This window comes from Lissotriton helveticus, chromosome 2_1 (genome assembly GCF_964261635.1).
Source record: "Lissotriton helveticus chromosome 2_1, aLisHel1.1, whole genome shotgun sequence".
Classification (NCBI taxonomy): domain Eukaryota; kingdom Metazoa; phylum Chordata; class Amphibia; order Caudata; family Salamandridae; genus Lissotriton; species Lissotriton helveticus.
Genome location: NC_136059.1, coordinates 326,692,466 through 326,714,802, shown reverse-complemented (window position 1 = coordinate 326,714,802; position 22,337 = coordinate 326,692,466). Strand labels below are relative to the sequence as shown.

At 45.9% G+C, this 22,337-nt stretch overlaps 1 protein-coding gene across 2 annotated transcripts in view; it reads left to right on the top strand.

Annotated features, from left to right (window-relative positions):
* The window catches only part of ADAMTS12 (ADAM metallopeptidase with thrombospondin type 1 motif 12), a 2,873,463-nt gene that overhangs the window by 1,332,373 nt on the left and 1,518,753 nt on the right, over positions 1–22,337 (top strand). For both annotated transcript variants that reach the window (XM_078677277.1, XM_078677276.1), the window contains one exon: positions 10,257–10,349. In XM_078677277.1, coding sequence (XP_078533403.1) covers positions 10,257–10,349 — 93 coding nt within the window. The remainder of the gene's footprint in view (positions 1–10,256; positions 10,350–22,337) is intronic.

Below are 22,337 nucleotides of genomic sequence, written 5' to 3'. Positions count from 1 at the left end.
TAGGAAGCTTAAAGATTCTAAAAATAACCAGTGTTCCTTTAAATCAAATACTTCATATAATAATTCTTCACTTCTAAACTGATAAAGTGCAATGTGCCATAGCGGCAACAACTAAGATTTATGTTTACCGATTTTTCACTACCCATTCTGTTAGTGGGGTCCCATATTTTAAGCCTTTCATTCATGCTCGTATCCCCCTCCTTGCATAAACAGCCTTTTCTAAATTGTAAATTGCCACAAATCGGGAAAGCCACTGCTGAAATCCAGGGGGTTTGGGGTCCAGCCAAGCAGCTGCTATGCACAGTTGCAGAACCACCATACCAATAAACACCAAGGGGTCCAATATAATGTCCACCATTATACACCGACCACCACCCATTTCCCCCGCCATATTAATGTGCGGGGGGACCACGACAGATGGAAAGAACGCCTGCCGCTTTTCCGCCGGTCTACCAGTCGACCGGGTAAAAAAGGGGTGGAAAAGGGGGTGTAAGACACCGCCATCTATATTAGCATATAGGCGGATTTGTGCCGCCATGGAAAGGCATACGGTTCATGACTGTGGGGGCCTGTTGTGGGTGTTGGGGAGGTGGGGGGTGCACATGGTACCCCCCTGCATTTGCATGCACAACGTCTCAGGCACCGCATGGTGCCTGCCAGGTTGTACATGCAAATGCACAAGGTGCATCCATGGCATTGTGGCAGCAGGGCTGTGAGCACCGCCCGCCACAATGTTGTGGATGGGGCAAGTCATTATTTAGTGAAAAACAGGTCTTGTAATATTGTGCCTGTAACCAAGCTGGGATTAGAATATTCTGTGCCATTTTATATGATTGCTTGAATATATCTTCCGATGTACCAATTTTCTTTTTCCATTTCAATGACCAATGTTTCAAATAATCTTTCATAAATGAGCTAAAAAGGCTATAAATAACCCAAATTGACAGGTCCCTATTCTCCACCAATTTCTCCAGTATGGCATGTCTGGAGAATCCTACAGGTCCGCCTCCCTTCTTCAATTAAAAATCCCTTATTTGAAGATATTTGAAGAAATTGCTCCGATCTATCTCAAACATCACTTTAAGATTTTCAAATGAGACCAGACCCTCTAGGGAGGAAAAGGATCCAAGTTTAGTCAAATCTGCCTCCCCCAATTCTTTAGTTGCATGGTCTTGAAAATGTCCGGTAGATTTGGATTATTTGTTAGCGGTGTACAAAAATTGAGCCTGCCAATACCGAGTACTCTTCGGACTGTGTTCCAAACTTTAACCCCCCCACCCCCAGTAATTCCTTAAAACAAACTTTATGTAGTGATTATTGTTTAAATTACTCCATAGCCATTCCCAGGCCTCTACCCCATTATAAGTTCAAGGGAGGTCAGGACCTTTTCAGTGTGTCTTTCAGCCCCTCTCTCTTGCAACAGTACCAGGTTATACAATAGTGTGGTGCCCCAATAATAAAGTCTGAGATTAGGTAAAGCCAGCCGCGGGCCGTGGAGGGAGTTACGGTGGGGCAGGGAGGCGGGGCAGGGTGGAGGGACCTAAAAACCGGCATATGGATAATTGCAGGTAGGTACACAATTTGATTATTAAAACGACTTTCGTAGCGAGCACTGCATCGCAAAATGCGATGCTGTGCGCGCTACGAATTTCGTTTTATTAATTAAATTGTTTACTTACCTGCAATTATCCATATGCCGGTTTTTAGCACCCTCCACCCTGCCCCTCCCCCTCCCCGCCTCCCTGCCCCACCGTAACTCCCTCTACGGGCCGCGGCGGAAGCAGGGTACTGTCATCTTTGAAAAAAACTGGAATAGGGTGTCAAAGATGCTGCATGTTGGGTGCCCAAATGAGGAACTTCTGCTTGGATACTGGTAGACATGGCATTTTTGGAGTGCTTTCCCCCTAAACCTTTGCCTTTAGACCTCTTGTGTTTGCCAGTTTTTAGGTCCCTCCACCCTGCCCCTCCCCCTCCCCGCCTCCCTGTCCCACCGTAACTCCCTCCACGGCCCGCGGCTGGGTAAAGCCCATCCCCTCTTTCCCTGGCCAATGTAAGAAAGGTGCAAAAAACACAGTTGATGGACAGAATGTAGAACAATGTCATACATTCACCCCATTACAAGGATCTGGGCCAACATCCATCGTTTTTTTGCACTCCACACCACCCTGGGTTAGACACTGGCTATATGCAAATCAGCTCTGACCCTGTGCCTCATTTATTTATTTATTTATTTATTTAAGCTTATAAAGCGCACAGCTACCCGCAGTGGGTTTCCCGGCGCTAAGGGACAGACTGAAGAAGAATTTGTATGCTGAGTATGGCAAAAGGAAGCTCCAATTTACTGTTGGAAGAGCTAGGTTTTAAGCCCTTTACGGAAGCGAAAAAGATTGGTTTCTGTCTTCAGGGTCATGGGAAGAGCATTCCAGAGTTTAGGCCATGGGAACAGTCCTGTCCGAACTACCAAGCCATGTCTTTCCCAGACCGGAATCAAGCATCCAAGGACCGGTTTCTGGCTATCAGCCTTCATCAGCCTGGATAGCTTGACTCCCGTGATGTGGAGAGCCTGGGACTCACGTCTGAGCATACCCAGCCCACTCGGGGTGAAAATTGCAAAAAACACAGTTGATGGACAGAATGTAGAACAATGTCATACATTCACCCCAGTACAAGGATCTGGGCCTAAATCCATCGTTTTTTTGCACTCCACACCACCCTGGGTTAGACACTGGCTATATGCAAATCAGCTCTGACCCTGTGCCTCATGGGAACAATCCAGTCCGAACTACCAAGCCATGTCTTTCCCAGACCGGAATCAAGCATCCAAGGACCGGTTTCTGGCTATCAGCCTTCATCTGCCTGGATAGCTTGACTCCAGTGGTGTGGAGAGCCTGGGACTCACGTCTGAGCATACCCAGCCCACTCGGGGTAAAAATTGCAAAAAACACAGTTGATGGACAGAATGTAGAACAATGTCATACATTCACCCCAGTACAAGGATCTGGGCCTAAATCCATCGTTTTTTTGCACTCCACACCACCCTGGGTTAGACACTGGCTATATGCAAATCAGCTCTGACCCTGTGCCTCATGGGAACAGTCCAGTCCGAACTACCAAGCCATGTCTTTCCCAGACCGGAATCAAGCATCCAAGGACCGGTTTCTGGCTACCAGCCTTCATCAGCCTGGATAGCTTGACTCCAGTGGTGTGGAGAACCTGGGACTCACGTCTGAGCATACCCAGCCCACTCGGGATGAAAATTGCAAAAAACACAGTTGATGGACAGAATGTAGAACAATGTCATACATTCACCCCAGTACAAGAATCTGGGCCTAAATCCATCGTTTTTTTGCACTCCACACCACCCTGGGTTAGACACTGGCTATATGCAAATCAGCTCTGACCCTGTGCCTCATGGGAACAGTCCAGTCCGAACTACCAAGCCATGTCTTTCCCAGATTTGAATCAAGCATCCAAGGACCGGTTTCTGGCTATCAGCCTTCATCCGCCTGGATAGCTTGACTCCAGTGGTGTGGAGAGCCTGGGACTCACGTCTGAGCATACCCAGCCCACTCGGGGTGAAAATTGCAAAAAACACAGTTGATGGACAGAATGTAGAACAATGTCATACATTCACCCCAGTACAAGGATCTGGGCCTAAATCCATCGTTTTTTTTGCACTCCACACCACCCTGGGTTAGACATTGGCTATATGCAAATCAGCTCTGACCCTGTGCCTCATGGGAACAGTCCAGTCCGAACTACCAAGCCATGTCTTTCCCAGACCGGAATCAAGCATCCAAGGACCGGTTTCTGGCTATCAGCCTTCATCAGCCTGGATAGCTTGACTCCAGTGGTGTGGAGAGCCTGGGACTCACGTCTGAGCATACCAAGCCCACTCAGGATGAAAATTGTAAGAAATGTAAAAGCCCTTCTTGGTTTAGCACCTGCCCAGATAAATCTATAGTATACGTCTTCTAATTTCTTCAACCAGTCAATTGAAAATTCTAATGCAATTGCCCGAAAAAGATATAAAATCTTGGGAAAAAGAATAGCATTTTGACTATATTACATATCCTAATGATAGACAGATGGAGATTATTTAATCTGAACAGGTCCTGTTTGGTTTTGACTAATAGGGGTTCTACATTGTTTGCTGAAATATTGCTCCCTAGATAGGTAGCATTCCTAACCACTCTGATGTCATTTAACGTTATATTCCCATTGACCACTAATTGCTTTTTACAGCGATTAGGAGCATATCCAGAAAGTTCCCCAAACCTCTTTGCTTCCTCTTCTACTTCCTGTAAAGCGGTAGTAGGGTTAGGGATCACAAGGGCAATATTGTCAGCATATGCCAACACTTTTGTTTCCCAGCAATGTGTCACAATATGTCTGATGGCGCTGCTGCTTTCTAGTTGGTGTATAAAGGGGTCAATATATACTGCAAATAGCAGGGGTGAACTCGGGCAACCTTGTCGGGTCCCTGTAGTTATTACAAAAGGGCCCAATAGTGCTCCATTGACAAACACCCTGGCTGTTGGATAATAACAGAGCATTTTAATGGCCTGCAATATGCCCTCCTTAATTCCTGCCCTTGACAGGGCCTCCCATAGAAACTGCCAAGAGACTCTGTCCAAGGCTTTTCCGCATCCAGTAGAATTAAAGTCGTTGGAATCTGAGATATTAAATGTAAATGTAGCCGTATTTGTAAAGCGCACTGATACTCCTGAGTGTCCTGGCGCTGTACTCATACCGCTAGGGAACCCTTCCTGGTTTTTCCCCGTGAAATGTCCACTCCTGGGCATCCCCAGGGTGCAACCAGGCATCCCTAGCGCTGTAGGGGGCCGTTGTGGAGACTAAGCAAGCTATTGCCCAGAGTTGCAGCGTGGGACCCATGATTAGAATAGGCACCGAGGCGAGAAATCACGTCCGAGGAATTATGAGCCCAAGAGCCACCGAGACCAGCCAAGGCAGGAATTGAACCCTGGTCCCGGGCCAGACCTCTGCATCAGGGTCTGCCGCTCTAACCATTGAGCCACACTTCTAATGATCACTATTCTTGGGCGATATGAGCTAGGATCGTTCGCTGGATTATTTATTTTAAGAAAGAGCACTATTTTCTATTTTTGCGGCAGACCCCCCTTAATAAGATAAACAAACAGCTGGATCATGCATTCTTTGAGTTGCTGCAAGATTATTTTTATAAAATTCTGTGGGAATACTATCCTTGCCTGTAGCCTTGCCATTGGGAAGGCTATTGATGCAGAGTTGGATCTCTATTCATTGTGGAAGATCATCCAGCTGTTGTTGCTCTTCTATGGGGAATTGTTCTCCCAGGATTAAGTCCAGATATTCCTTAACTTCTCTAGGATCCCCTTTTCAGTCATCCTGATATAGGTTTTGATAGTTCAGATAAAATGCATTCCGAATACTATATGGATCTGTAACTAGCCCCCTGATTGGGCCCTAATCTTTTATATTAGGTTTTGCGTAATGTTTTGTCTAGCTCTTATCGCCAAGTGATGCCCTACCTGTTCACTGCATTTATATGCTTTCTCTCTCCATTCAGTAAGTCTATCTGCTCCATTTTTAGCTATTATTTCCAGGATAGAAGATTTAGCAAGTGCCACCTTTTCCTGTGTTTCCTCCACATCCAACCCCTGTTGTAGCATTTTACCTAGATACTTCTCTGCTTGAACCAGCCTGATTTGCAGATCATATATTTGTTTCTATTTTTTTTAAGGTTCAGAGAATATCTAAATGTTTTTCCCTCATATGCCAGATTTCAATGCATCCCATACATTATCAATTTCATTACTGCCTATATTTGTCTTCAGGAACACCAGAATCCATTTCGTCATGTGATTACAGTATTCCACATCAACTAAATAGGCTCACTCAAAGCTCCATTTTTGTCCTTGGGTTTAGAATTGTTTCACTTGATCTCAATCACTAAAGGGTTGTGATCTTAAAGTATGTATGGGGCTTTCTCTATTGTACACTCATGAAGCAGGGAATAGGAAACTAACATGAAATCAAGTTAGGCATGAACTTTATGTGGAATAGAAGAAAATGTGAAGCCAGGGTCCCATGAGTTTTGCCAATTCCAGAAATTGTTCAGCCCATAATCTTAGCATAGTGCCCTGAAACACTTTAGATTTTCGGCCACAAAATGTCAAATTCGTTTCCGAGCTCAGTTTCTTTTTGGCATGAATGTTCATGTTAAAATCTCCACACAGACCTATGTGGCCGGATGTCAAGTTCTCTGTTTACCTTCTCAAGTACTCCTGGAACATTCAGAATACAACCATAGATCGAGCAGATAGTAAACGATTCTCTAGTTCTCTTATGACATTCTGATATAACCCATCTGCCTAGCTGGTCAGCTAACATTCGGGTAAATTGCAGATTTGCGTTACACGTCAAAATCGCCACCCCTTTTGTCCAGGTGTTCTGTGTCGTCGTCCCAGCCAACCTGTATCCTAGTGAGTTTAAAAGGTACAGTTGGGCCTCTTCTATGTGAGTCTACTGTATGCAACTATATCTGCCTTCAGTAGTCATAACACTGCTGCACTGTTGCGTCTTTTCTTAGGGTTATTCAGGCCACTGATGTTAATGGTGCCTATACGAGTGTTACTCATCAAAAATACAAAAAAGACCATTCTTATATGACACCTCCCCTTCCTGCCAGCCCCCCACCCGAGGCCCCCGTCCCCCCACCCCTCCCGCCCCGAACCACCTATATCTGAGGTGACCTGGCCCTGGCCGAACCAGATTAATGTCATCCAAGTAATCGCATCCTTGTCGCTCCGCCAATCTTCCCACCAGCCACCCCCAAAACATGAAATCACGTATTTACTTATTTGCTGAGCAGGTCCTATTGAGTGAGCCACAATATTAAGCTTCCACATGTTGAGAAACCACCATAACCATAGACCCAAGTGCCTCAATGATTTATTATGTGACCTGTTGGACCTTATTCTCAGATCTACCCGAAATCTACTTTAAATATGATTGAACCTGGACTTCTGAAATAAAGCTACATGTTGTTCCCCTGAAGACAATTTTTAATTGGGTTGGATTTTGCATGTAGATTTCTGCCCCCAGCTGCTGAAAAGGGAAAGAAAGCTGCCAAAGTTTCCAGCTCCACTCAATGGTTGCATGAGCAAAATCCGGCCTGGTGAAAAAAATCACTCCTTCAAATTCCTTCTTAGCAATTCCCCACCAGCCTTTCCATGGCGGCATTGCAGCCATGGAAACGCCTTTCTCCGGACACCGCCATATTAGTGGCCCAAGTCTGCCCGGCTGGCAATCAGAATGATTGCCAACTGGCGGAAAAGTGGCGGACGCACTTTGTGTCCACTGCGATACCCCCGCCATTATAATATGGCGTGGGATTACTCGTTATGATGGTGTAACGGTCGTTACGCCATCTTAATGACACCCAATGTTTCCAATATATAACAGCATACCCAGTGGCCATTCAGGGGTATTCAAAGGGCATTTTGGGAGCTTTAAAGCATTAAAGGGAACCTGTGGGCTCGTTGAATTTCCTTGTCCCAGGCTCTTAGTTATGGATAGGCCCCTCTTAGTAGGGAAACCATGTATTTCCTGGGGTCATTTCCTTGGCCCCTTCTGGGATTCCCAAAAAGCGAAGATTGTTATGGCGTCGCCTATTTTCTTGGTCTTCCAATTTCCAAATCAAGTCTTTAACAATCCCCTCATGCGCATCACTCTGTGTTTAGGGTTACTATATCCTTTTCCAGATTTTCGATCCGGACTTCTACAAAGACCATTCTATCAGCTATTTCTCCGCATGTTCTGCCTACTTTCCTGACTGCCCCCTGCTGGTTTTTTTCAGCCAGACAAGCTCTCCGATTATCTATCTTCACCTCTTCTGGGAAGCTCTTGATCGATTTAAGTACCACTGACAGGGAGGGATCTTTCTGTTTCCCAATCCCACAGAGCTCTCTAGTGCTTGCCATTGTGAGATTCCCGCCGGATCTGATTGTTTGATCTGTTAGAGTGGTTAGATATGAGGCTGAGTAATCCCATTTCAGATCTCCAACACAGCCACTGTCGGAGGCCTCACGCTGGCCTTTCCTCCTTGCTTTTTTTGTTAAGGATTTCTTTTGTCCTTGTGCCTTTAGAGGGTATTCCGGCCCAGAGCTACTGTTCCCGTTAGCCACTTCTCTTTTACTAGAAGCTGCTATGCTCACATCCTGGATTTCTGACTCATCAGTTAGAGAAAATTACTTTTCGTGCATGTCAGGAGATCTAGCCCGTAGTGAAGGGGTGTTTGCCGCTTCATTCCTGATGACCATATCCCCCTGAGGGCTCTTATTTTTAATTACTGCCTGTTTGATTTTAGCCATTTTATTGTCATTCTTGAGGTCTTGAATGGGGTCTGTATGGAAAAGAATCTCCCACATCCTGAGCATGTTCTACCCAAGGGTATGTCAGAAGATTAGGTGCGGATTCCACAGCAAGGGTAGCTGTGGCACCAGCAGCGCGTTGCTCCTCACTTGTCTTTTCCTGTCCCACCATCGGTTGCAGACCTTCTACTTGCTGGGGAAGTGGAGCTTTCTTGATTGTTTATGTTTTTTCCACTCCCCCCCCTTTGCAGCTGCGCCCATGAGTCTTATTGCAATAGACACGATTTTCCTGAGGAATTTCTCTCCCATGGGGGGGCTGTTCATCTGCATCTGCATTGACCGTAATATGTTGAGCACCGCTTGTTTTCACTTCTTTCCCACCACGTTCTGCCATACCTAGCTGTGAGGTATACTGTTGTGAAGACGTTAAGGATCCAACAAAAAGATTCCTTTGCCGGCCACGCTGTTTCCCTACTGCAGCATGGACCGATGCTGAGAGCAGATCTTGGATCAGCGTGCATCTGCACTGCAGGCTGATTGGGAGCGTAGGGAGCGCTTGGGGAAGCAGCTGATCTGTTACTGGTCCCTGCAGGCAGAGGGACGTAGCGGATGCCTGAGCGGTTAGCTCGGATGCCGGAAGCTGCCTCGCACTGCTCATCATGGAGATCCCCCGCAGATGAAGATGATGTTGATGTGCCACTGCTATCTCAACTTTGTTTCTTTGATGACTGGGAGTCTGACCGGAGGAGCATCTTGAGTGAAACTTTACTAAGACACCATCTTGCCTCTCTGTTATGATTGATTTAATCGGTATAATATCTTTCAATTATTTGTATTAGTTCATACTTTATGAGTGCGGTTTCTCCAATATATTCCCTTTCCTACTCCCCCTCCATTTTTTTCCCTTAAATCTAAAATACTTTTGTTGTTCAATTTATTATTTTCATTGCACTACATTTATAGACTTGTGCAATCCTTTATGTTATATTGTAATTTAAGTACATTCTTATTAAACACAAAGACCATTTCTCTGCATCAGTGTTTTTTCATGTAGTTTCACACCTTTGATATTATTCCACTTTCAACAATAAAGCTTTCTGAAATATATGCCATTTCCTTAAAATGAGAATTACTAACCCTGTGCAGTGGCGGCTGGCAATGGGACAGGAGAGGTGAGGCAGGTGAGGATGGGGAGCAGGGAGAAAAAAAAATACAAAAACATCTACTTACCTTTTGCTGCTGGATAGCCGGCAGTCTCTCTCCTTCAGTCCCTTCAGCTGCCTTCTGCTCCCAGAGTGGAAGGAAGCAGGACACAAACAGGCTCCTGCCTCTTGGATGATCAGAAAGCTGCAATGCAGCATTGTGATTGGTCTGAGTGCCTTGGTTAGGAGCTCAGACAGGGACCCTGAGGCTTTGCATGTTCCTCACCAGTCTGTGTGAAGCAAGCCTGGTGGGGAAGATACAAAGTGTGCAGGACTATTTGGCCGGCCCAAGAGGACTGGCCTAGCAGTCATGCGCACTTGGAGTGGGCAAACCACTCCTCCTCCGTAACTCCAGCCCAGCCCTTAGTGAACAATAAAATGATAATAATCAAGTTATCATCATTTTATTTTTCCGCTGCACTGCTCTTAAAGCAGTAGGGCAACGCTCCTCCACTTTAGCAGAGGAGCCGCCACTATACTTGTGAAAAAACAAAACAAAATGACTAACAGTTTTTTAAAGATTGCCTTTTAAGCCTTGGCTTAATTTTACTTAATTTGCAACTGTCCTGATTATCAATTATTTCTAATTTACATCAGAGCTTGTCTTTCTTTTCCTGTGTGTGTATTGTATTTTCATGCAAGTTTGACTTTTTATGTTTATGTAATTCATCTTTTGCAGAACGTTTGCCAGACTTTGTGGTGCTCAGTCAAAGGTTCGTGCCGCTCAAAGCTAGATGCTGCTGCAGATGGCACAAGATGTGGAGAAAACAAGGCAAGGCATTGCTGGACATTTTCTTAAATTTGCTGTAACTTTTTTTCTGTCTGTACATTGCCTTTTACAAAGTGAAGAGAATCACTAAAAACACCCTTTAAGTTCCCTTAATAGGAACTGTTATACATTTTGCAAAAAGAATGGTGGTGCTAATGAGATAGCATTACTTGACTCATCCATTGATAATAAAATATCAGGGAAAATTATCCATCAACTTAGGGTCCCACTTTTGCAGTTGTGTAAATTGTAATGCTTAGCAGAAAACAATCCCTACATAGTTTGTATATCCACACACAGCACATGTTATGGTATATTTAATGAAAGGCTTATATAAATACCTAAGCTCAATCTATATTGGTGAAAGACATCTTTATAACTATTTTACAAATTATGTCTAGTTCCCCATTTCCATGTTAACTTTTTTCCATCACACATACACTATTTAGCATTTTGTGCATCAGAAATGCAACTAACAATCCTCCTAAGATAACCATTAGCACATGAAGAAAAGTTTATATATTTCATGCTACACAAAGATATTTAATTAAAATGTAGATTGAAAAAGGATGGAACAAATATATCTTGCTAAATTGGAAAGGCGATGGCTACACAAATATTAGCTGATGTTTGAATGAATTATCTAACCTAGCAACTTTAAGATAAATCAATTTTTATTGTGAGACAAAGTTGCCACTTCTTTGATGGTATCTCGGAGAAATTACTTGCTTTCTCAACTAGACATTTATATGCAAATATGTGTGGCCAGAATGTCAGTAGATGTTTTTACCATTATGGAAAATTGTGTACACTTGTTAAAAGTGGAAGAATTGGTGGGGCCATGGTGTGGCGTGACGGCCAACAGCATGTGAGATGAGGAAGCTTGCGAATTCCTGGTAGTATCTGGCATTGTGTCTGTGGGCTAAGAACTAAGAATGCCCTATTTGGTATTGTGCTAACACCTTGACACTCTGGGAAGTATCCTGTCCCCAAATTTTAAGGTAACTTATGGCTATTTGAGGATGCTGACCATGCGCTTATTGCAAATTTAAAATAGAGGCTGGTGCCAAGAGTAGATAGTTACTTTGGGAGGGGAAACACCAAAGACAGACCTGAACTCAAGAGTCTGGGAAACATGGATGCGGAGATGAGCCCAGGATTGAATCCAAAGTGAAAGAGTGACAGAAGAAAAGGGACATAGAGGTTGGAACTGAGCCAATAGGAGGACTGGAGCACTGCTGCCTGGAGCTTGGCGAACCTGAGCTGCCTACTTCAAGGGGCCAGGCTTCAATGGGCTCTAGAGTGGACATGACGTAAAATGAGGTTTTGAATCTTATGGTCAGAGTGGAGTGATGGAAGTTAAATTGTTATAGGCAGCAATTACACAACATAAGGTGGCAGAACATCCAACTGAGCAATTTGTCTGATATAGATGATTTTAGAGATAAAAACACAATGCAATGGTGGCAAGATAGCGATTTCTGTCATTTCATTTATTGCTTTGACAATGTCTTTCTTCGTATTATCTGTCCTTTCCTTACTTAGGTTTCATATTTAGGTAGAGATATTTTTATTGTATGTTAGTAAGGTTGTACTCTTGCAATCTCTTTTAATGAATAGGTGTTTATTAAAGCAGGCTGCTTTTGTCTGATACTAGTGCAATTAGTTGTGACTGGCATATGGAATTTGAAGTTCTACTCACTAGTACATAATATGGAGTGTAGCTTACTGTGAAATTATCTTTATCAGGGGGAACTGATGTATATTTATTTATTAGAGTTTTATATAGAGCTGGCTAGACCCCTAGGTATGGGAGCTTTTTACATATTTTGAAGAAAGTACATGATGAAGTAAATTTGGGTTTAAAATAGCCATACAGATAAACAAAAAAAAGTAAATGAATTTCACAGTATGAATACAGAAATATATATAAGGGTGGTCAAAGTTGGCAGAGTACCACTATGCGGAATTCTGCGGAGTTGAACAAAAACTCTGTGAAACTCTGCTCTCTACTCCGTAACCCTGTTCCATCTCTTCCCAATTAATAAAACAGAAACCTCACAGACCTTTGGTAAAACAACAAGTAACTCTATCTTCACATACTTAAATACATATAGTCAGCTCACAAAAGTGAAAATGAAAATATAGCAAGCAGTGAGAGAGGTGATGATTTTGGAGTCCTTCCTAACCTAGGGAGAGAACCAAGCAGACGCCTTGAACACAATGAGCACATCATGCTGACCGATTCAGTGGTGGTCCAATCCTCTTAGGACCACCCCAAGCGCAGTTATGGGCATAAATACAATCCCAACCAAAGACCCTGAAAAGCATTATGGGACAAGATTTTAGAGTGCAGTAAATATTATAGTATCCAATAATAAAACATTTCTCAAGCAGCAGGACTCTCCTGGCTCAGCTGAGAACTAATACTATATTATTCACTGCAAAACAAAAATCCAACATAGACAGTTCAAGAATATGATTTTGAAATAGTTCTAGAGTTTGCGTCAAAATAATCCACAGTTGCGTCAGTTTTAGCCCAAAGTACTCGTAGATGCCACAAAAGCTCCTAGCGGCAACCGCAGCGTCGAAAAACAAGCGATGCTTCACTCCTGAGACCCTGAGGAGGCGAAGCGACAACCCTGCTGCACGCAGCGGGCATGTTGCGGCAAATCTGGTATGTATGGGGAGTGATTTGATACCTTGTATGGATCCCGGGGTGCAGGTTCTCCGGTAGAAAGCATCTCGCACAGGCACGATGTGACGATCTTCGGGGTGGCGACGATCTTCGGTGAAGCGGTGATGGGCGGCGCAGAGTTGATCCTCTTCTCCCGTGGCCCGTCGATGTGTTGGTGCCGGACACTGCGACGATGTTCACAGCGACGGGATGCGGTCCGCAAGCAAGCGGTGCAACGGTTCTCATAGCGACGACAGGCTCTGCGACGATATTCGTAGCAACAGGAATCTTCCCGCACCGTGGTGATGCACTCCGCAAGCGAACGATGCATCGGTTCTTGCAGCGGCAACAGGCGCTGCGACGATCTTCTTGCACTGTCGAAGATGCACTCCGCAAGCGAGCAATGCATATAAATTGCCGATCTTCTTTTCTTCCTGTCCAGCTCCCCAAACAGGAGACACCAACCTCCAGAGGCCTCACAAATAGATCAAGCACTCTAGGCAGGTCAGAACTCACACAGCAGAGTTCAGGGGGGAAGCTGGGAGTGAAGTTCTTTTGTTCCTCGGGCTTCCTAATAGGAGGCCAGCTCTCCTCAGGCCCTTTGAGATCTCTTCAAGCAAGGGGACCCAGCAACAGCAAATTCTATCCCCTCTCCTTGGCAGAATAGCAACTGCAGGTCCGCCCACAAACACACAGCAGGACAGTCCTTCCTCTTCAGACTTCCAGCTTTTCTCCTTGGCAGAGGTTCCTTCTTGATTCCAGGATGATCTACAGTCTTGGGATCTGGGTACCCCTTTTTATACCAATACTCTCTTTGTCTTCTGAAGGCAGAGAAGCCTTTGCCTAGTCCAAACCAGTTCTGGCCAGTCCTGGAGCACTCTGTTTACATGACTTCTCCTTTCCTGTGAGAGAGAGGGGCAGGGTCGTCAGCCACCCAGCAGGAGGTGGAGCCAGCATTGTGGAAGGCAGGCACAGCCCTATTCAGGCCCGAGTGCTATCCCCTCCCACCACTCAAGATGCAGATGAAGCTATTCAGCCTAGTGCTGACTCACCCAGCCTCCTGGAGCCACTCCAGCCCCTGTCACTCACAAACCAGACAGTCAATTCACAAACAGGCAAGGGCACACAGAAAGGTCAGAAAAGAAAACAGCCACTTTCTAAAAGTGCTTTTTTCAAACACAGGATTTATAAACCATCCTTCCTAAAAGATGGGCTATTAAATTGTGAGTTCAGGGATACCAGAATTCAATTTCCTATCTTGCTCCTACGGGAAGATATGCAGGTAGAAATTATACACAGCATTCCCCATTCTAGCTTATGATCAAGATAGCCTTTCAATATTGAAAAACGAAATTGGCAGTATTTCCTATCAGAGCATGTCACCCACACTAGTACATGCTCTACCTTTCACATAAACTGCACCCTGCCCAGGGGGTACCTTGGACCTTCCATAGGGGTATCCAATGTGTACAGAAAGGCAAGGGTTAGTCTTGGCCAGTGGGGACACAGACCAGGTCAGTATGAAAGTTAGCAACTGCACAGATACACTGCGGTGGTAGGCCTGAGACACCATTTTAGGGCTACTCACGTGGGTGGCACAATCAGTGCTGCAGGCCTGCTAGTAGCATTTGAATCACCAGCCCTGGCACACTCAGTGCGCTTTACAAGGGACCTACTGATGAAACAAATCTGCCAATCATGGATAACCAATCATAATAACAATTTACAGAGAATGCATATGCACTTTAGCACTGATCAGCAGTGGTAAAGTGCCCAGAGTCCTATTGCCAATAACTACTGGTCAGGAAAAACAAAGGCGGAAGAAACAAAAAGTTTGGGGATAACCCTACAAAAAATGCCATTTGCAACACAACCCCCTTCCAGCCCAAAGCCAGGGTAAACCAAACATTACCTCAATGGGATTCCCTGCTTGGGGCAATAGAACACGGAAAACTGGCCCAAACAGCAGGGGACTATTCCAGTTGTACACCTTCCTGAACCCAGTTAGATCCCTCTATCCATACTCTCAGGGCCCACTAGACTAAACCACAGGGGATCATTCTCTTTACCTGCGGACCCCATCTGTGCAGCTCCTAACCTTACTTCACTCACAGATGTGTCCACACTGGTAGACAGTACCCACCTGGCCAACGCAATGCTGTGGCCCAGTCCACCCCCAGGGTGTGACTCCTGCCCCCTTCCAGGGGCATCCTTGTCCACCAGGACAACCAGCTACAGGGGCCACTGTCAACTGTCAGTGGTGAGAGCCAGACCTCATACCTGTCAGGTCTCTCTAACCTCTGTGGCGCCAAAAAGTGGGGGGCAGTAGCCCCAGTTGCCTGGCACATTTCTTCCACTCTCTCTCCTGCCAAGTCAGGTAGGGCATCGTGACACTGGCTCGCCAGCCCAGGGTCTGTACCCTCAGGCTGATTGGAGGTCATTGGCAAGGCTCTCCTCTCCCTACCCCGCCTTCTGGGTTCCCACACTCTCCTCCCAGGAGATGCGCCCCCAGAACACAACTCTCCTACCAGTTCAGGACCTTTCTCCAGCAACTGGTCTCCCAACCTAGGGTCTAAACCCTTGGGTTGCACAGGGGTCAGAGATGAGGACTCCATCTCTCTGCACCTCCTTCCAGAGGGCTGCACTCCTCCAACTGGGGTGGTACCCCTGGATGTCAAACCGGTCAGGATGCTGGTAACAGATGTCCTTCCCTCCAGGTCAGGCCGATACTGAACCTGGCCTCCCAACCCAGGGACTAAACCCTGTGGTTGAACACTTGCCCGGCACGCCAGGACTTCTGGGGACTCACACAGTATCCCCCCGAGGGTGACACATGACTCATGTGTCTTGTGACAGTCTGCCTGGTGCAGATCTCCCCAACCCCAGTCTACCTGATAGTGCACGAAGATCCCCCAGGACAAAAGTGGTGTTTCGATGGTCACTCCTGGGAAACTCAGTCCTTCTGGCTGGCCCCTGACCCACTGGTTTTCCCACTGAGGAACACATCCCCCTCTCACCCCTCAGTCTATACTTCTGCACCCTCCCAACTGAAGCTGTACAGTCAGACACCAGAACCACTGTTGCTCTGGTTATAGATGCTCCCGGTTCTCCTGACACTAGGAGATCCCCCTCAAATGGCCCGCAAGTACAGCCTAGGTCCCCAACCTTGTGTTCCCTTAAGGAACCCTCCAGCCCCTGAGAGAGGTTTCGGGCACCTTATGACCCACAGTCCCACACTCACTCCTTCTTCACTGAGACAGGACGTGAGCCCCTACACCTGTCCCACTACATTGGGACCTAACTGGGCTACACTGAACCTCTTCCACCTCACAGGTCTGGAAGATATCTGCACCACTCCTTTTGGGATCTCTCCCCAATGCCTCTTTGGACTCTCTGGAATCCACCAAAAGGTCTGCCTCCAAAACAAGCTCCCTGGAATCAGAGAACTCACACTCCACCGGGTGTTGGCATTGCTCTGGAAAACAGGGACCTAACATATGCTCTCCAACAAATGAATCACACAGCCCCCCACAGTTGTTAACCAAGCTACCCTTTGCCTCACCCTCCAGTGCCTCACATAGGTACACCACACCACTCTCCTGAGATTGGCAAGACAGTGTCTGACTGTCTCTGTCACTCAACCCATACTCTTCCGGGCGGTCTCCACATTCACACACCAAGGTTTCTACCATGGGGGAATCCCTCTCCCTGCACCTCTCATCTACAGTCAGTAGAGTGTCCCTCCCATCACTAGGAATATGAACCCCTGTGTCAGTCCCCCAATCTACCTTAGGGACACTGTACACAACTGGACCTACCTCATAAACCTGAACCCACTGGTGTATGTCAAACCCCTCCCTCAAGTCAGGCGCCACATCTCTGGATGTTTGTACCTTTTGCTCAGCACTAGAAACTAAAATCTTGCTGCCACGATCGGAGCTGGACTCCACCTCCAACTCAGCCAAGCCCACTTCTTGATTTACACATTTTTCTTTTTTCTGGGCTAAGGCCCACCGGATCTCAGCCTGCTTGGTTTCCCGGTTTAATTCTCTATACCTTTGCTCAGCAGCACTGAGCTACTCACTTTTCTCTCCCTTACTGTCTGAGAAGTCCTCCTCCTCAGAATCGTCTGTTAGTGTTGCTTCCAAAATTCTGACCTCATAGGAATACAGGCGGGCCTCAAGATCCCTCCTTGTGAACCCTCTCTCCACGGACAGCCCCCTCTCTTCACAAAAGGCTTTTATCTCCTCCCCTGTGTAGATATACAGGTAGAAAAAGTTGACTTCCATTTTGGCAAGACTTTACAGGTGCAACACTAGCCAGAGTCTCAGTATCCCAAAAATACTTCCAGGAGGACACCAGGAAACAAAACAAACAGTATGCAGCTGCGTATTGGTCTGTACTAAACTAGTGATGTACACCAATTACTGTGGGTCAAGTACAAATACAAGTTCAAATTCTCACCGCTGACCACCAATGTTAGATCTGGGGGTCTCTAGTTAGCAGAGGTAGGTACCAATGTCCAAATAGGGACCCTTGCTTCTAGTCAGGGTAAGGGGGATACACTCTTTGGATAACCCCTGCTCACCCCCTTGGGAGCTTGGCACGAGCAGACAGGCTTATCAAAGGCAATGTGTAAAGTATGTGTACCAACGCTCACAGTAACACAGTGACAACACCACAAATGGACTCCACACCAGTTTAGAAAAATAAAGTATTTTATCTAAACTACATAAGACCAAAACGACAAAAATCCAACATACACAGTTCAAGAATATGATTTTAAAAGAGTTCTAGGGTTTGCATCAAAATAATCTGCAGTTTCGTCAGTTTTAGCACAAAGTACAAGTAGATGCGACAAAAGTTCCTAGCGGCAACTGCAGCTTTGAAAAACAAGCAATGCGTCACTCCTGAGACCCGGGGGAGGTGAAGCGACAACCCCGCTGCACGCAGCGGGCGTGTTGCGGCGAATCCGGTCTGTACGGGGAGCGATGTGCTACCTTGTATGGATTCCGGGGTGCAGGTTCTCCGGTAGAAAGCGTCTCGCACAGGCACGATGGGACGATCTTCGGGGTGGCGATGATCTTCGGTGCAGCGGCGATGTGCGGCGCAGTGTTGATTCTCTTCTGCCGCGTCCCCTCGATGCGTTGGCGCTGGACTCTGCGACGATGTTCGCAGCAACAGGATGCGGTCCGCAAGCTAGCGGTGCAACGGTTCTCACAGTGACGACTGGCTCTGCGATGATATTCGTAGCAACAGGAATCTTCCCGCACGGTGCGATGCACTCGGCAAGCAAACGATGCGTTGGTTCTTGCTGTGGCAACAGGCGATGTGACGATGTTGCGGCAACAGGAATCTTCTTGCACTGTCGACGATGCTCTCCGCAAGCCAGCGATACGTGCAAATTGTAAATCTTCTTCTTTTCTTCTTGTCCAGCTCCCCAAACAGCAGGAAACAACCTCCAGAGGCCCCACAAATCGATCAAGCACTCTAGGCAGGTCTGAACTCACACACCAGAGTTCCGTGGAGAGGCTGGGGGTGAAGTCCTTGTGTTCCAGGGGCTTCTTAACAGGGGGACAGCTCTCCTCAGGCCCTTGGAGATCTCTTCAAGCAAGGGGACACAGCAACAGCAAAGTCCTTCCCCTGTCCTTGACAGAATAGCAACTGGAGGTCAGCCAACAAACACACAGCAGGACAGTCCTTCCTCTTCAGTCTTCCAGCTTTTCTTCTTGGCAGAGGTTCCTTCTTTATTCCAGGATGATCTAAAGTCTTGGGGTCTAGGTATCCCTTTTTATACCAATATTCTCTTTGTTCTTTGAAGGGAGAGAGGCCTTTGCCTAACCCAAACCAGTTCTGGTCAGTCCCGGAGCACTCTGATTACATGACTCCTCCTTTCCTTTGAGAGAGAGGGGCAGGGTCTTCAGCCACCCAGCAAGAGGTGGAGCCGGCATTTTGGAAGGCAGGCACAGCCCCATTCAGGCTCGAGTGCTATCCCCTCTCACCACTCAAGATGCAGATGAAGCTATTCAGCCTAGTGCTGACTCACCCAGCCTCCTGAATCCACCCCAGCCCCTATCACTCACAAACCAGACCGTCAATTCACAAACAGGCAAAGGCACACAGAAAGGTCAGACAAGAAAACAGCCACTTTCTAAAAGTGCTGTTTTCAAACAAAGGATTTAATAACCATCCTTCCTAAATGATGGGTTATTAAATTCTGAGTTCAGGGATACCAGACTTCAATTTCCTATCTTGCACCAATGGGAAGATATGCAGGTAAAAAGTATACACAGCATTACCCATTCTAGCCTATGGTCAAGATTGCCTTTCAATAGTGAAAAACGAAATTGGCAGTCTTTCACTAACAGAGCATGTCACCCACACTAGTACATGCTCTAACTTTCACATGCACTGCACCCTGCCCAGGGGGGTATCTTGGGCCTTCCATAGGGGTGTCCAATGTATACAGGAAGGGTTAGGCCTGGCCAGTGGGAACACAGGCCAGGTCAGTATGGCAGTTAGCAACTGCACACAGGCACTGCGGTGTCAAAACTGAGACACCATTTTAGGGCTACTCATGTGGGTGGCACAATCAGTGCTACAGGCCCACTAGTAGCATTTGAATCACCAGGCCAGGCACACTCAGTGCACTTTATTAGGGGCCTACTGATGAAAGAAATCTGCCAATCATGGATAAACAATCATAATAACAATTTACAGAGAGAACATATGCATTTTAGCACTGATCAGCAGTGGTAAAGTGCCCAGAGTCCTATTGCCAACAACTACGGGTAAGGAAAAACAAAGGAGTAAGAAGCAAAAAAGCAAAAAGTTTGGGGATAACCCTGCAAAAAGGGCCATTTGCTACAGTGCCAAAGATAACAGGTCTGATACATAAGGAACTTTCAGCTTGATATGGCAATTGTAGCTAAAACTGCTTATAGGGAGACTCGCCATATTCTTCCAAAATGTGTCTTCTGCTGCTTGCAGTAATGCATGCTTAGTATGTCCCCACACACCAGCTCCGTAAGTAGCTACTGCTGTGGGAAACCCTTTTCACAACATCTCAGGGTGTCAAACCTAACTTTTTGGTAAAAGAGAATAGATTGTCAATACTTTTTTTTACATTTCTCACCAGATAGAACAATGATAGCGCACTGTCAAATATCACCACTAAGTAGGGAAACTTATCTGCCTGAGCCACTTTCCAGCCTGCAGTCACGAAGATAAAAGATTTAGTATCACTGGTTTACAAATCTAGAATATGCATTAAATTAACATAAGTGTCTAAAAGGTTTCTGAAGCGTAAAAGCCAGTGTGTGCTATTAGGACCGCATCCTCTGCATAAAGGAGGATGGGAATACAGACTTTATTAATCTTTGGGACGTCAGGGGTTGAATTAAACGGATCTGAATTTAACTGTATCGTTGTAGTATGGAAGGTAGGGTAGCCGTCCACATAGATTGGGGCTAATTCCCAAGTTTCTTGAAGACAGATTACATCATAGGAAGTTATATATCGAATACTGGATTGATCAGACATTTTCAAACCAAACCCTGCGATATTCCCTACTATCATCGATAGCCCAATAATTTCCATATTGGATAACATAGGTCATCCTCTCTGTGACTACTTAATGATGTGTTTTAGGGCCCCCCATCGTCATCTGTCAGTCACAGGCTTCCAAATCAGCCAATGGTAAGAAATAATTACTGGCTGGTATAGGGTTAGCTAAAAGCCTCGGTGATGGCTGATTTGTCATTAAATGAGAGTGGCTCACCAGGTCCTTAGGTCCCTTTCACCAAGGAGTTTGAATTACAGGTTTAGTAAAAAAAAACCTGAGGGCAAGGTGAATATCTGAGACATCGATGGGGGGGCCTTAGGTAGTATGCTTAAAAGATTTTAGGCCATAATGTGTGATTTAAGATTTAATACAACACAGTCTCGCCTGAATTTCTTATCTGAATTTCCCACCCAACCCACCCTCCTCACCTTTAGAAGACTAGTAAATGATTCTGACCACCCCTCTGTATGTTTATTGAGCCAGTGACAAGCGTTTAGATTTAATTGTTTGGTGGATTTATTTTGCGAACTTTTCAACTCCAAAGTATTAGCCAGGACGTTCACGTAGGGACACGCTGCTGGTGACAAATCTAGTCTCAAATGGGGGTTTTGTCAGCAAAGATCTTCTTGGCTTTCCCAGTTTGTATTACGAATCCCGTGAGTCCTTGGTAGTTTGTGAGGAAGCCTCCATGAAGAACTCAAAATTAAATCGCCCTCAGATGGCGTAGTAACAGAAGGAGGGGAGGACAAGATATAGGGTGATGGAGCGACTGAGACGGTCCTGTTGATTCTCTCAGACTCCAGAGATGGATAGGATTATTGGGGTGAGCCGTAGTTTTTGGCGATCTGCAGGCCGGCCCATTGCACAGAATGTTCGGCGGCACAGATCATGCCCCTCCAAAACAGTAGAGTTGGAAGTAGTTAAGGTAGGAACCTGGCTGTTGGTTACTCTCTCTAGGAGGCTTCCCCCTCGTATGTTCAATGTGGCTAGAGTTGACTCTATTCTAGAGAGACTTTCTGAAATGGGCTGCAACAGCTTTGCAAAAAATTTTTCAATTTGCATGAGCATTGCCTTTTGGACCTGGTCAGATTGGGTGGACTGAATAGGTACAATATCCATATTGCTACTTTTAGTTGCTCTCCTGCCCCTTTTCTTCTTCATATGTGGTTCTGTAGGAGAACTAGTAGCTCTATTTGAGCGTGTGGAAAGTTTAGTCATGCCTGTGGGGCAGATGGTAGTTGAGGGTTCTACTAAAATGTCAGTAATCGTAGTGACTTTCTCCCCAAGAAGTTCCCCAAGGGAAGGTGATACCATTGGGAGGCCAAGCTCACCCATAGAGAGCCTTCAAGCAGTACTTTCGATCTCTTTCTCCAGGTTGTCAGAAGCCCTTAAATGAAAAGAATACAAGTATTGAGGAGTCACCTTCATCTAGGGAATGGTGAATGTCTTCTGTTATATTGAACATAGCAGTTTCCGTGCTACAACCCTTCCTGAATCCTGATTGGAATGTTTTGTGAAGGTTGAATTCTTTTATGTGTTGGTTGAGTAGTAGTAGAACACACTTTTCCACCGTTTTAGCTAGGAAAGGAAGATTGAGGTCGATGGTGTCCGCCCAGAGCATTTTTAGAATGGGGTGACTTGGCTGAGTTGGAGGGAGCCTGCTACATGGCCTGAAGAAAGAGAGGCGTTGATGGTTTTGTTCAAGAACGAGGCGATTATATGGTTGAGGATTTCCACTAGGGTGGAGGGG